General features: G+C 37.9%; 1 protein-coding gene across 14 annotated transcripts in view; it reads right to left on the minus strand.

Annotated features, from left to right (window-relative positions):
• The window catches only part of myo18ab (myosin XVIIIAb), a 202117-nt gene that overhangs the window by 68624 nt on the left and 117423 nt on the right, over positions 1 to 16070 (minus strand). For all 14 annotated transcript variants that reach the window (XM_041804165.1, XM_041804150.1, XM_041804142.1 and 11 more), the window contains 5 exons: positions 15067 to 15195; positions 9131 to 9274; positions 7324 to 7413; positions 5993 to 6112; positions 1388 to 1499 (listed from right to left, as the gene is read on the minus strand). In XM_041804165.1, the coding sequence (XP_041660099.1) occupies positions 1388 to 1499; positions 5993 to 6112; positions 7324 to 7413; positions 9131 to 9274; positions 15067 to 15195 (595 nt within the window). The remainder of the gene's footprint in view (positions 1 to 1387; positions 1500 to 5992; positions 6113 to 7323; positions 7414 to 9130; positions 9275 to 15066; positions 15196 to 16070) is intronic.

Consider the following 16070-nt stretch of genomic DNA (forward strand, 5'->3'; position numbering starts at 1 on the left):
ATGTTGCTTTGTTGGTCTGTAGAAATGTACATACCATGAAATTTACAGCAAACTAATTGAGCTCAGATATTACTGAAAGATCTATACATTTCCTATCTGACAGTGGTTACGAAAAAATACATTTTTAAAGTCATTAGGATTTCCCTCCTGAAAACATTGAACATCTGTTCCTTAGTACCAAAGAAATCAATGCCCTGTGTTTGAGAAATTCCACTCTTTATGTGTTTGACCACCCCACAACACAACTCCAAGCTGTTGACATTTGATTTACATGTTTTTGGCTGACATAAACCCTTTACTTCAGATTTCTTCTTTACTGAGTCGGTCCTCTCTGCCATTAAATTGTTTTTAAGTTTGTTTTAATAGAAAAATCCTCACATATTAATGTGTAGTTCCATTCCTGACGTTGAAAAGTGTTATTTCCCCTCAGCCAGTGCTCTGCCAGAGTACAAACAGGAGACTGTGTTCCCGCCAATGCAACATGAATGAAGACACTTAAAGAAATCGATGGTACATTCACACAGTGAGCAGGCCACACAAAGACAGCTGGCAGCCTGCCTGCAGGGTGTCTCACTCTGAATCCTCACTTCATTTTTCACTTTTAACTGATCCATTTCTAATGTACTTCTTCGCATCGGATTTTTCTCTGCTTTTGTCAAAGCATCGATCGCGCATCACCCCCTCCTGCAGCTCCTGCAGCTCCTCTGAGGAGATCACACTGAGCTTTTCATACAGACTGGGAGAGAGTCAAAGCTGCTCTAACATCTGTGTGTGAGAGAGTTTGAGAGCCCTGTTCATACTGGAGGTGGATAAAAGATAAATCAAAACTAAGTTTGGAGAAGATTTTGTGAGACTGTCAGTCCATGTATTGTTTTGGCCACTGTATTTACAGTTCTAAAACGGATAATAAAAAACATGAAAAAAATATGAAAAACATATTTAATTTTTGTTTTAAAAGAAAAAATATAAAACTGAAAGACAAGGCTTCGCACTGCCTTCTCTACTTTTTATTTGTATTTTAGCCTTATTTTAACCTCAATTGTGCGCTTTTTGTTTTACAAAAAGATTGCATTTATGCTTTATCAAGAATTTTAATTAATCATTTAAAAGCCAGCCACAAAGCATAAATCTTTGTGTTGTTTTGACAGTTTAAATATCTGTACACTACAGTAGACTGCTTTTAAGTTTAATTTTGTCCTCCTCCATAAATCTGTCACTTGAGCCGATCATAACCCACCCACGCAGACCTGAAGAGACTTCTATCAGCCTCTCACCTGTGTGGGCGCCTGACCGCTTCAAAAGTTTAATATAAGTAAAGGAAAAGAAAGAATATATGAAGTCTCAGCAGGTTGGTAGCAAAGTGTTTCTGCGTGTGCTTGAGTCTGACCTGTGTCATCGTCATCCATCTCTCCGTTGAGTTCAGACGCCCGGATGAGCCGAGCTTCCATCACCTCCATCTCCATGGACTCCATCTGCTTTTTCATGCTGTCAAACTTTGTCTGGTGGAGGGTAAGACAGAGGAAGAGTTAAGTTTTTTGTGAAAACAGTATCACGTAGTAAATTTTGATTTGAGGTTGATATAAAGTTTTCTCTACGTTTTGGTTTGTTAAATTTAGCTCTGCTGGCATATCGTGGTATGTCTCACTGTTAGTACATTGTTATTATTACCTCCGCCAAGGAAGTTATGTGATCGGGTGGGTTTGTTAGTTTGTTAGTTAGTTTGTTTGTTTGTTTGTTAGCAACGTAACTCAAAAATTTGTTGACGGATTTTGACGAAATGTTCACGAAATGTCAGAAATGGCATAAGGAAGAACTGATTAGATCTGGGAGTGATCCGGATCACCGTCTGGATCCAGGAATTTTTTAAAGGATTCTGTACTATTGGGAGAAAGGGCTAATGGTGGAGGTCTGTGCGCTCCGAGTGCTTTCCTACTTATTTTTCTGTAATTTGTGTGGAATAAGGAATGTGTAAAGATTTGTTGGAATAAAGATTTAACAGAATTATTGCATGTTACAAAGAAAAAATGCATATTCGTTTTGTTAAAAAAATAGGATGAAATAGTTAAATTCTGTAAAACTGAAGGGATAACTGAGGGATTTTTTCCCCCAAATGTTGTCTTCATTCAGAAATATATTATCATAATTAAATCATATATAAATATCTTGATACAGAAATCGAAACCAGCTGGGTTTGCTTGGTGTTCTGTAACATAATCTGATGTTAATTGATAGATTGCACCATGCAGTGCACCTGCGAGGAAACATTTGCATTCATTATCCCTCTCTCCTCATTTATTCTGGTTTCTCCTTCATCCATCATCTTTTTGTCTTTAACAATTATTTTGCTATATTTCCTCAATATACACAATTAGCTTTCTAATAAATCAATGCTCCTGAGGGTTAAATTAAAAAAAGAAGGGGTAATTTATGTTATTTGTTTGTGTTTTTGTGTGTGTGTGTGTGTGTGTGTGTGTGTGTGTGGTGGTGGTGGTGGTGGTGGTGGTGGGGGTGGGGGTGGGGGTAAATAATGTTGAATTTATAACTGTATCCCTGCTTCAGTGAGCTAAAGTCAAACTGAGTCAGACCATCCAAGCACAAAGTCTACTACTGTCAACACTGACACCAGGACGTCTGAATAGTTCTCTTTGCCTAGGAAGGTTTCTAACTGAGTGAGACGACCTCTTTTAGTGTAAGCTATGATAAGGGCTGTTTAAATTCTCTAAATGATTCGTAAAGGAGCTGTATTGCTTCCTTTAATGTCTCCTTTCGCAGCGGATACACTGGATCATCCTCTATGTAAGGGGAGGAGAAAAATGACCCACAAATCTTTGTGTCAACTTAAGTGACACATCTGTTGACCGTTCATCAAAACAAGCAATATGACTGTAATCTTATTTACACTGAATTAAACAATACATTTCTATGTGATTCTTGTGATAAAGGGGAGGTTAAAAAAAATAGTCAGTGGTTAATATCCCACCAATCTTTCCCTAAGATGTAGTTCTGTGACTGCATTCGATTGACAGCAATGTCCAAACACTGACAGTTTTGGGATGTTTACAAATACTGTAAAATGTTAATCTTGAGCCTGATTCTGATCATGCCATCCTCAAACAAGATTCACATATGAGTAATACATCCTGTAATTTTATATGATGGTTGCCTCAGGAGAAACTAAACCTCCTTTGCTCATTTTCAGCTGTACAGAACAGAACAACTGTAAGGCCTCACACCTGCACACCAGGGTTTGTTGTTACAGGTAAGAAACTCATTTAGAGTGTGATGGTTTCTGCACAGCATGCCAAAATTCTCCTGCTGCTGCAGAGATCACATGATGCCAAGCAGAAAAAAACCTGCAGGGCTGATACATGGGAATATACTTCAGTACTTAATGCATGTTTAATTCAAGACTTTCTTATGTTACAATGTTTGAGTTTTAACGTCGTTACAGTTTAATGGGATGGGGAACTACTCGTTAATGCCTTTGCTTCCCTCTAGAGCAGTGGTTCTTAACCTAGGGGTCGGGCCCCCCTTGGGGGTCATGAGACACTAAGGGAGGATGGCCAGACGCCTTTCAAAATATAAAGAACATTTTTGAATGATTTCAAATGGTATATTCCACCATTTTTAATACAAAATACATCCATAAATTTAGTTAAAAGTAAAATATAAACACGGTCATTTGATGAGGTTTATGCTCTAATCAAAGTAATGTTTATAAAATCCTTAACATGTAAGTCTGCACACAACTATTCTTAAATGGCAGGCACGGCAGTGTTCAACTATGCTTCAACCAGTCTAGGCTACAGTGTTGGCCCCTGTCTCTGTTATTTTGGGGGTTGCGGGCTGAAAAGTTTGAGAATCCCTGCTTTGGAGGCAGAACAATTTTTGTTGTCTTTTAAGGACTTACCTAAGGCTACCTATAAGGCTGTTTTTCATTGAAATTTTAGGTAAAAATAGAGCCAAGAGAATGACTGTGCACTCAATGCAATAGGGTTTTTCATAACACAATATTGTTTAAGCCTGTGATTCTAATAAAAATCAAACAAAAATAAAAGTCCGACACACCTATCATAAGGTTATTCCTTCCCTTCCCTTTAATCACCAAAAAGTGCAGGCAAACTCCTGCACACTGTCTAAATTGCCTAGATATATTGGAAACATTTGATACCTAAATGTTGCAAACATATATAGACAGTTCTTGCTCTCTCTCCGTCCTTCTCTCATGGCATATTTTTCTTATAAAATGACTGGAGATCTGTTAATTTTAATACTACTGATACTTAGCATATCTGGGATTTTTTGGTTCTTCTTTTTTTGTTTTGAAAATTCTGTTAATTCATTCTGTAATCATAAATGACAATTAGGTAAACAGAACATAACACAATATAAAAAAGTACAATAGTACATAACAATTCACTAGTGCCTTGACGGGATACACCACATCTTCAGCAATGTAAAATACAATACACTTACACGCATATACATCTCCCCTCCTCCCCAAGTGGCCAACCCCTGACCCACATCCACCGCACATCAAGCAAAATTGGGAGAATTGAGGCTAAGGTTAAAAGACTGGCAGAGTATTGGCTACATTCCATGAGGCTATCCAAGGGTCCCAGGTCTTATGAAAAAGTTCCAGGCTACCCCTGATGGTATAGGTTTTTTTTTCTAAAGGAACACATGAGTTAACCTCGTTAATCCATTGGATAACATTGGGGGAATCTTCATGATTCCATTTGGATGTAACACACTTTTGGCAGCTGTTACAGCTAGACTCACAAAACTTTTTATTTTCTGAGAGGGGAGGTTCAGGTCAGATGAATCACCCAACATCACAATTCTCACTGAAAGGGAAATAGCTTGCAGTAATACTTTCTGAAAAATATTTTACACCTCTTGCCACCACTGTCTAAGCCTTGAGCAGGATTATATCATACGTTCAAGTGTGCCAGTTTTACATCGAGGGCAGAGGAGATGAGCTGGTTTTGATATGGCTCGGTCTTTCGGGTGTAAAATATGCTCTATGTATAACTTCATAGTTACACAATTTGTGTCTAGTATTGATATAAATCCTCTGTGATTGTTTGTTAATCTGATACCAGTGTTCGTCCATCATCTGGATGGCTAGATCCCCCTCCCATTTTTCCTTTAATCCTGTAGTATTAGTCTTGGAATGTTTCAATAGTAAACTGTATATTTGTGATACGTGTTTTCTAAGATTGCCCTCTAATAATAACGACTCTAATGAGGATTGTCTAGGTCTGTCCAGAGAGCCTCCCTGCTTAGATGGTATGTAGTGTCACATCTGAAGATAACAATAAAAATGTGTCGTTGGAATCTGATGGTCAGGTTTTAAATCTTCAAATGATCATAATGTATCTCCTCGATATAAATCTTTTATCTTTTTGCGCCCATATCTTGAAAGCCTGGTCTCCCTGACCCAGTGGTAAAGTGCTGTTGAGCATGATAGGTGTGGTTGGGGAGAGGGAGACAGGCTGTTCATCCATCCTATGTATCCCACCATATGAGGAAAATTTTTAATTCCATTACCAGCTCTTTCTCAAAATATCTATAACATTCTAAGAAAAATGGCTTCAAATGCACCTCCAAGCCTTTGCTAACTGTGCTATTACACCAGACACCTACATCTATACTACCTTTAAAACATCAAACCAGACTTAAAAAACGGAGGAGAAATCAAGCTCTTGAACATTTTTTGACCCCAGTAATTCAGTTTGTTGTGTTTTTTGTTCTATTCATACAAAAGATAAGAGACATTAAACCCCATTTTACACAAATCTGAGCTCTAAGCCTGAATGTAAAGTAAATAGCTGAGGGGCTTATTGAACCAGAAATGTTTGCCTCCATGTGCTCTCACTAAAAGTGACTTTCATTTTACTATCCTAAACAAATCCAAACTAAACAGAAAGCATTGAGGCTCTCTAATTTTACTGACATGGCTGATCTGTGTGTATGTGTGTATCTTTACCTGCAGGTCCTTCATGTCCTTCTCCAGACGTAGTCTCTCAGAGGTTTCGGTCTCCAGCAGCTGAGATGCTGACTCCCCGGTGTTTCTCTCATCAGCCAGCTCTGACGACAGCTCTGTGATCTGATAGGACAAAAATACACATAAAACACACAGATGCATACATGCACAAACAGGAGGTATTGACAGTACTGAGACTATTGAATATTAATATTGTTGTTTGCAGCAGACTTATTCAAAAAATAATTCACTTGAGTCACAGCTCAGTGCATATCTAAACAGATCTGATCTGCTTATGGTCTGCGCATGAAGCAAAAATTTAACCCAACAGTCACAACCAAATTAAATTTAAAATCTACTTGGATAAACAGACATTGCCCCTGCAGTCAGCATTCGTCTCAGCCTGAGGAAAAACCACAGAAAAAACATAAACCTTCTGTAGACTCTGACTTTTCTGTTGCCTTATATTTTCTCTGTTTTGCTTCACAGCTCTCTTTGCTACACTCTTTAAGTCAGGTATTAATACAAACACACATGACTCTTGTGTTCCTCAACTGACCTGAAAATCAATCTGCTCCAGGGATGTCTTAATTCTCTTACTTCTGTTTGGATGAGCAGAATGGATTAAAAAAAAATTCTGCTGAATGATTTCATTTTATTTCATTGTATCTGAGGTATGAGAGGACGTTTGTTTCTCTGCTCAAAGGCTCAGGTGTGTTTTCATTGCCGGCTTAGAGACGAACTGTCTTCTGATTCACCAGTTCTACTTTAAGGATGCATCTGCAATTGGCAATCTGTAGCATGTCATAGCACACTTCCTTAACCCTGGCATGGATGGAAGAGGTGGTATTTGGTACAGTACCACTGCTCATGCACAGACATGAGCAGTGGTACTGTACCAATATGGGCATGATATGTAATTAAATTGACTGTTCCTCTCAACAATAAACATAATGGAGTGTTTTGAGAGTCATATCTGACTAAAACGGCTCAAGATAAGCTGCAAAGTGAGTAAAGTTATTATCATGCTGTCTGTGTATTTCTCCATTTTGCTGACTCTTTGTGGGGACCCACTTCTTGTGAACTACATGTGTCGTATCTTGAAGTGATGACAAATCCACGTTCACACCTGGCTGGACCTGGAGCAATGTTGAAGCAATCATGATTCAGCACAGTGAGGTGCAACTAGCCCCAGGGTGAGTTTGCCATCAGCTAAATTATTCTAATTTTGGCCAAGTCTAAACCTTTAAGGAAATATTCTCTCTTTGTTCCCTCAAATTTTCATAAAATTTGAAAGAAATGTCTAAAATCCTTCTATGTTTCCTTGTACTTACCCGGCTCTCCAGTCTGTCTGTGTTCAGTCTTAACTCGTTTCTCTCTTTCTCCACCTTCTCTAATTTCTGCTTCAGCTGCTGGATCTCTTCCTGAGGGGAAAATACACATAAAGGCCATAAATTTCAAATTAAAGCAGAGAAAGGGAATTCATCACCACATAAACTAATAATCCTCAAAGCTGTCATTTAATTTGGGCTTTATTGTAGGGGAAGCCTGGGTGTTGTAACAGTGTATTACTTCCAGGTTTAATGAGACGGATTTGATTAAGTTGTTAATTAGATGAGAATAGCAGAGAAATGTTTTTAAGAACATTTTAAAAAGGGTTCTATTGTCCAAAGACCAGGTTTTGGAGTGTGCATGGGGTAAAAAAGTAAGGGAAAGAGTGAAATTTAGATAGATTTCTAGGGATGAGAATTTGATTTTTTTAAGGACATTTAAGGTCTATATATTCAAATCAAAAGACAAAAACAGAAGCTCCTGAGGACAGTAAAACATTTGCTACATTGGAAAACCAATTTTTAAAAATCAAACAATTTCTGTTGATCAAACCATGGACTATCAAAGGTACTTCATCGGCCAAGTCTGACTAAGAAAGTAATGAGTACATCAAAAGTTGCTATCAAACTCTACAGACTGTCTAAATTGCAAAAATACACTGGCAACATTTCAAAAGAAATAAGTGAATTTATTTGTGCAATTAAGTTAGAGTGAATGAGTTTGCTAGCAATTGTTGATGGTTAAAAATAATAAACTACCTGCTTATAACAGTTTGGAAGGTTAGAAGTGTACCTTAGAATATGGGGTAAATATTGTGGAGGCTCATGATCATGGCCATATTCCATGAGATAAGGTTTGATGTTGTTTTTTTAATATATATATATTATAACTGCAGTCCAGACAAAGTCAAATATCAAGCATTTCACTCTATTTCTTTTTTAGACTTTATTTTTAGTATGATTATTATTATTGTTATAACATTACTGTTATTATCTTATTGGAGTATGGTCTGAATCTGCCCTTTTAATTTTTGTATTATTTTTGTATTTTGATAACTGTTCACTGTTACACACTACAGAGTGCACTCATTATCTTCCAAAATACATCTTGACAAATAGTGAACAACTAGTGGTCACCAGCCCAGCAATATTTACCATCATGCATAGCATTTATAAGATGTAACAAGCAGAAAATGACACATAACTGCTCTCATACATGACTGATTAATGGATACAGGATGACAGACAAGTTCATTTTTGAAGCATTTTTGTTTTGCTTGTTTTTATTTTTAAACAAAAATATACTTTGTAGTTAAGTGCTAAGGACTCAAAATGAAGTGACATTTTTCCCTATGATGATTACAGACGTGAGATCATTATCTTAATGCACAAACAAATGACACTGCAGGAGAATATGTATGATTATTTTGCCACAAAAGTCATACAGATTTTATCTATTAATAATACTATATTTTGGTTAAGTATCAGTTTTGAGAGAAATTCTACCTTCTTCAATCCTCATATCTGCATGCTGTCATTGCTACACGTTTTAATTGTGAGATGTTGATGTTGTCATTTTCCACTGTTTTTGTTTTGTGCAATTGAGTCCACTATATAGTCCACTGAATTCAGCTTACTATATAGTCACCAGGGAACAGAGGAATGAGTGTGTGGTTTCGGACACAGCCATTGTTAATTTTAGATTAAAATTAGATTAAAATTATGGTATCACGTTGGCCTTGAAAGAAACAACTTTAATTTCTGTAGATATGCATCAGTCAAATATGTGTATTTACGTGTGTATACTCACATCCTTGCCGCGGATCTGCTCCTCAGTGAGCTGCACCTCAATAAGTGGTCTGACGGTGGTGAACAGCTTCCACCATGGCCAGTCTTTAACACCTCGGTTCTTCTTTATGTTCTTCTGAATGCAGCGGATGGCCAGATCCTGAATCTGTTTCACACAAATACAAACAAATGAGGAGGAAAAATACAATACACCTGCAAAAGTCATGAAATTTCACATATCATAGCTGAAGAAGAAGGAGGGGAAAATGGTTCAAAATTTTCAGAGTAAAAAAAAAAACAAAAAAAAAAAAACATCACATCTTTCAAATCCACTCAAATTAAAATCCTGACAAGCTCTTATCTCAGGCTCTCCAGAACAGCTGTCATCTGAAGAACTAAACCAAGATTGTTTTTGTCAACCAGTCAGCACTCAGCTGCCTTTCAAGCTGCCTGACTTCATCAGAAATTTCCTTTATTTTGATATAAACATGCACATGGTTGACTGATGGCTATGTCTAAGACAGACTGCTAACATTTCAGGCACATATTGATCCATCAAGGATACAAATCTACTGCATGAGATCTACAGAGCCCTTTATGAAAACACAAGTTAGAGAAATTTCTCAGAATGGCAGAAAACTGAAAGCTCCAGATTACTGAAAGGTTAAGCATCAGATTAGCAAAATTATTTCACAGAGATGGAGAAAGAGGAAAAACTGAAGTCTGGGTCTTTTGCCGAAAAAAAAAAAAATCCCCAGGAGCTTTCATTTCAGAAAACTAAATCTAACAGTTGAAGGCATTTCTTACTTTCAAGCTGTGACATTTCAATCATTTAATATCAGACAGAAGAGATTCACACTGAGACAACTGGACCATTGATGGTGTTAGGCCTTTGGAAACCTGTGGAGACAACTGAATGCAGGAGAAGAAGAGTGTCAGGATAAAAGCAAAGATCAGCAGGTTGAAAGCTCTGGTCTGAACAATTTCTCTCTATTCTTCATCTTTTAAACTTCACACCTGATTCCCACACTCCTCCTGACCAGCACAAGAAAACTCTCTCCACTTGGCAGAAAGAGCAGCTCAAGGAAGGCTTTCATCTCATTTTAGACTAATTCAATTTGACTTTTATTCTCCAGGATGAGGAATGTTGTGAATCAAAGGAAGCAGAAGATTTTAGGCATGCCCTGAAATATCACAGGCAAGGTGTACAGCAGAAACTGAAAAAAAAAAAAAAAATTAGAAGGCTTACGAGATGCTAAAGATTGTTGTATTTATATCCAGGTATTTAAAGGAAATACAAGATAAGATTTTTCAGAATAAGACCAATAAACAAACAGAATGATAAAAAAGCAATATAAAATGTAAATTTGTAATTTTTAGAGACCTTGTTAGAGTATAGTCAGATGACAAAGACTTACTAACATTGTTGAAGTCTGAAATATAGGGAGTTCAACATCTACAGTCTAGAATATCATCAAAAGATTCAGAGAACCTGGAGAAACCTCTGAACGTAAGAGGGCAAGGTTGAGAATCAACATTGAATACCTATGATCTTTGTTCCCTTAGGAGGAACTGCATTAAAAACTGTCATTCTGTGATGGATATTACAATGTGGACTCAGGAACAGTTCGAAAAGCATTATTACTTAACACAGTACATCACAGCATCTATAGGTTTAAAGCAAACACAAGATATTTGTGCTCTACAGAAAGCTTTTCGGGAAGAAGTCCCTAAACCCACTTAAATCTCTACCATTTGCTTCCACACGTCAACTGTGACGACAGATGGGCAGCAGGAAGCCAAAACTTCACCAGGGTTGTCAAGTGGGAACACCCCTTTGCCGGTGTTTTGTCCAGTTAGTCTAATGACACCTCCAGAGGGCTGAACAGTAATCCTCCAGAGCCACCCCCTTCAATGCCAACTCACACCGCACACCATGCCAACACTGAGACATTCTCTTTTTACCCACCCTACCACATGGCCAAATAGCATTGCTTCCTTCAACAATAAATGTATGTTAACACTCTAATATGCAAAGCAAAAGCCATTCATCAAGCAACATACAGAAGGATCACTAAGTTCTCTGAGGCCGAGCTCTTCTAAGATGGACTGACATATAAGTAGAAAAATGTACTGTAGCCAAACAACTCCAAATTTCAAATTGTTTATAGAAAAAAATTTATGTCCATAGTGTCCTTTGGCCTAAAGAGGAAAAGAACAATTCAGATTGCTATCAATACAAACTAAGAAAGCAGGCATCTATGATGAATGTAGGGGTGTATTAATGTCGATGACATGGGCCACTTGTGCAACTGTGGAGGCTCAATCTCTTTTTTTTGTTTCAAAGATGCTCCTGCTTATCTCAGCAAGAGCATGCCAAGCCACACTTTGCAGGAGTTACAACAGCATGGCTTCACAATAAAAGAATGCAGGTACTAGACTGGCCTGCAAATGTATAAGTTATAAATGTATGAGTTATAAAGTGCAAAATATGACGACATTAACACTGCACTGTAAAGCAATTCAAGCTGTCTATCAAGCTAGAATGGGAAAGAATTATTTCAATACTTTAAGAGTTAGTATTTCTGTTCCCCAGACACTTTAAGACTGTGGTTAGAGGAAAAACTGATGCAACACAGTGGTAAAGAAACTCCTGGTCCATTTTTTTGGAATTTGTTACCGTTATCAAATTCAAAGTATGTGTTGATTTAAAACAATAGTAATAATACTAATAGTGCATTCCTTTTCCTCTGAATCTATGATCTTATTAAACTTTATGACATAAAGCTGATGTTTACTTACTCACGTAAATCTTCAGATGAAGAATCTGTCTGTTCTATAAGCACAGCAGTGAGGGTCTTTGTTTACCTGAACAGCCAGGTAACTCAGGTAATAGGGGAATGTGATTACATGCACTGTGTTAACATGGTTACTGTAAACCAAAAAACATTATCTTATTTAAAAAATACATAAATCACACACTCCTCTGCAACTCCCTGTCCTTTATGTAAGGGTGTATAAGAAGTCAGAATCAGGAAATATGACTATAAGAATAACAAATAATCATGTTTTTGATCAGGTTATCAATCATTGTAGCAAAACACACAAACAGAAAATGTATACATATACAATCACTCAATACAGCCACCTTTACCTCTGCTGGAGCCCAAATTGTGGAAATTTAACCACCCAGTTCCACCTCCGTCCCTTTAAAACAGAGCAACAATATGGCTTAAAGGTGTCACAGTTCCACCTTAAGCAGGCTGTGTCCTCTACCTGTCCTTCACACCTGACTCCATGGAGGCCGCTACAAAGGCCCTGACACGCACACACGCTCACACAAATACACACCGAGCAACCTCGGCACACCTGCTCCCTGATGGCAGTGGTGTTTTGGGGGGGATTCTGTCTGAAGGCAACTATTTAATGAGACTCAGAGTTGGTTGTCTGGTGGAGGAGTCCCCCATGATCCCTCTCTCTCTCTCCCCCTCTCCCTCTCTCTGCTGTTCCATGAATGTCAGAGAAACAAAGACAGACCGCTCGGCTTCAAAGCTTTCAGCGGATCTTTTCTGTTTGTCTTCTCCTCCTCTCTGATCCTCACCTTCTTTGTTCTGTTCTCTCTCCTCCTCTTCCTCCCTCTATTTTTTTCTCCAGGGCTCATATCCCCACAACCACCACCACCACCTCCCCTGGTGTGCAGGGAGGTGGGAGAGGAGCTGGCAGGAAACAGGGAAACTTCCCCTGAGTGGGATACAGATTCAATGGAGGAACAACCGGATTGATTTTGTGTTGTTTTAATGAAAATAGAACCAGACCCAGATTTAGGGGAAAAAAACCTAATTTACTTCGTAGTAGGTTAAAAAATAGCTTTTAGGTTTTTGTTGCTTGTTTTGGCTGATTTTGAAAAGTAAAAAATATGACAGACTAATAACTTGTATTTTGGTTTGAAGACATCAACAGAACAAACCAAAATGTACCTGCCAGGCTGCTATCATTCTAGTATGAGTGAAAAGAGGATGAAGTTTAGCTTAAAAAATTCTAAAAACAATTTGTAAGTCTATTATGCATAATGTTAAGTATCTACTGGACTCATATTTTACTTGTATTTATGTTTGGGACATTTTTTCTCTATGAGCCATTCAATGTGATAATTCTCTACTCTCATTAAAATGGTATTTCTCAAATTTAATGTTTTGTCCAGCAAATTAAAAAACTCTTTGTAGAGTAGCTTCATTTAAAAATAAGTAAGCAAGCTGCCACACATTTATTCCCTTCTCATTCTCTTGCTACAGCCTCAGTCTCTAGGTTAGAGAAGTTTCTCTTCTTTGCCATAGTATGAACTTCCATGTTGTAAACTCTGGGGGCAGGGCCACTTGTACAATGTAAATATAGGGGCTTGATATTTAAATGATTGTTTCACACCACCACATTTATCAGCCTCCAGCCATAAGAGGGCAAAAGGGAGCAGGGCGAGAAATTCACACAGAACCCAAGCCAAAAAACAACATTTCCAAGAACTGGATACAAAGACCTGCAGGTGTGCTATAGAAAGATCATTACGTGTGAGTGATTTCATCCTGTCAAGGCTGAGACTGGGGAAAAAACCTCAACAAAATGCACATTGGTGACTAGTTGCTCATAACAGCCACAAAGAAATGGACCTAATTCCAAACTGCATCAATTAGACAAAATGACTTTTTAGCCCGAGAGAAGAAGCTTGAATCGAGTCCTTCAGACGAGGCAGACAAGTGAAACAAACCTAAATGTCCTTGAAAAGTAATCTGAGTTGGCAGGATTGAGTGGTGTGAGGGAGGGAAAAAATAAAACGAAATGGTAATGAAAGGAGGACGGGGATCCAAAGTTTAATCTCGACACAAACACAGACACACACACCCACACACCCACACACACACACTTTTAATAGATGTGCTAAAACTGTGAAGCAAATGAAGTGTGTGTTCAAATTAGAAAACTTCCACTAACTACATCGAAACTTTTGTGATAAAACACAACAAAAGTCAACTGATCTCTGGCTTCTTCAAAAGCCAGGCACAAATAGAGGCACTGTATTGCACAACAACATCAACACAAGCACATGCAGAGCTCAACAGCATGTCAAGAGTAAAAAACAACAAGGCAAAGACAGAATCCTCTACAAGGGCAACTTGTGAAGTATCCAGAAAGCTCATTTGGCTTCAGTGTATATGTTTCTCTTTGAGCCTGATCTGCTTTCACCTCACTGTAAAGAAGAATCCAACCAGCAAAGCAGAAATACCTTCACAGTCTTTAGAAACCAAACTAACTCAGGATGCAGGGATCACTTTGGTGTAAACTCAATTAATTTTCAAAATCAATCAGCAAACATAACAAAGTAGCTCACTACAACAGTTTAATCAATACAAAATAATATGATAACCAAATAACAGGCAGATGTTGTTGTATGGTCCCATTTTAATGTTTAATTTTCGCGCAGAGTTTTTAGTGTAATATCACCTGTATTGTTGACATGCATTCCTCTGTCATGCTTCCAGTAGGGTTGCACTCTCTGGTTCCTCTCATAAGAAATGACCACAAAAAGACTTTAAATGTTTTTTCTGTGATCTCATGCTCAGACATGAGTTGAGTATGCCATCACTGAGTTGAGTTTGCATTTAAATTTGTTATCTTTTTGAATTTTGTAATACTGCTATATAATGCTGTAAAGGGCGGGAAAAATACCGTGATATAAACTCAGGCCATATTTCCCAGGCCAGGTTATCCCTGACAAAACAAAATAACAGAAACCCAATGACACCCACTCCTCTTCATAGCTATATTTCTTCTTCCATCAAGTTGTCTCTGACCACAAATGTCATTATAACAACAAAACTGAAACAAATCCATCAAAGCCACAGAGACCTTTGGTCCTTTAGGATGAATGAAACAAATGATCCCTCCTTTTGTATAAGACAGCCTCACCTTCCTCTTCTTGAAAGCCTGTCGGGCCAGGTATCCCCTGCAGGCAGCCTGGAACAGAGTAATGTTTCTCCTGGTCTGTATGTCCCGCTGCTCCTCCAGCCGGGAGAGAGTCCCCGCTCTGAAGAACACCTGGAGCAGGAAGAAAGAAGATGTTAAGATTTAAACTGAAACATACACACTTTTCTTTAAGGCAAAAAACTGCAAACATTCGACTGTTTTTGTATCAACAGTTTTAACTAAAATATGTATGAAAAGTTTCAAGTGGCTCCAGTGGATTTGTTGAGGTTGCAGCAGTGTACAGTCTGTGGTGCCTGAAACATACTCTGTTTAGAATCAAAGTGGGTACACTTAAAAGCTTTTATTTAATCACATAAATATTAGCAATCTGTCTCAGTTCCAGCCATCAGTCAAACCTTGTGCATGTTTATATGAAATTGAAGGAAATAACTGATGATTTTGGGCATTTCAGCAGGCAGCTTGGTGCTGACTAATCCTCTCTTTGGACACTATTAAGGAATAACTTTCAGGAAAAAAATAATCTTGGCTACGTACTTCAGATGACAGCTGTACTGGAAAGTCCGAACTAAAGGCTTGTCAGAAATTTTATATGAGTACATTCAAAGGACTTTACATTTTGGGGGTGTTTATGGCTGTGGTCAAACCTATTTTTTAAGAGCTTTGGTGTTTTTCTTCAGCCAGAAGGCATGAAACATAAACATTTAGGGATAATTTAGGTGTATGGATGAAAATACATCCAATAAAAGTTGTTTCAGTCGCTGAAAATCTCACATTGTTATTCTAAGTGTCTGACAACATTACAGAAAGACTCCCACAGAGACAGACCATATTGTTAAAGAGGAAGATGTTTTTTCAACTTCAAGCAGCTGCGAGACACTCTCTACAAACACACTTCAGCGGCACAATAAGAACAGTAATTTTGCATCTTTAACTCAGTCCAAAACATTAGTTTATTAGTGGCACTACGTTGCAGATATATTGAATTT

Source organism: Cheilinus undulatus, linkage group 2, assembly GCF_018320785.1.
Source record: "Cheilinus undulatus linkage group 2, ASM1832078v1, whole genome shotgun sequence".
In the NCBI taxonomy this organism is placed as follows: Eukaryota; Metazoa; Chordata; class Actinopteri; order Labriformes; family Labridae; genus Cheilinus; species Cheilinus undulatus.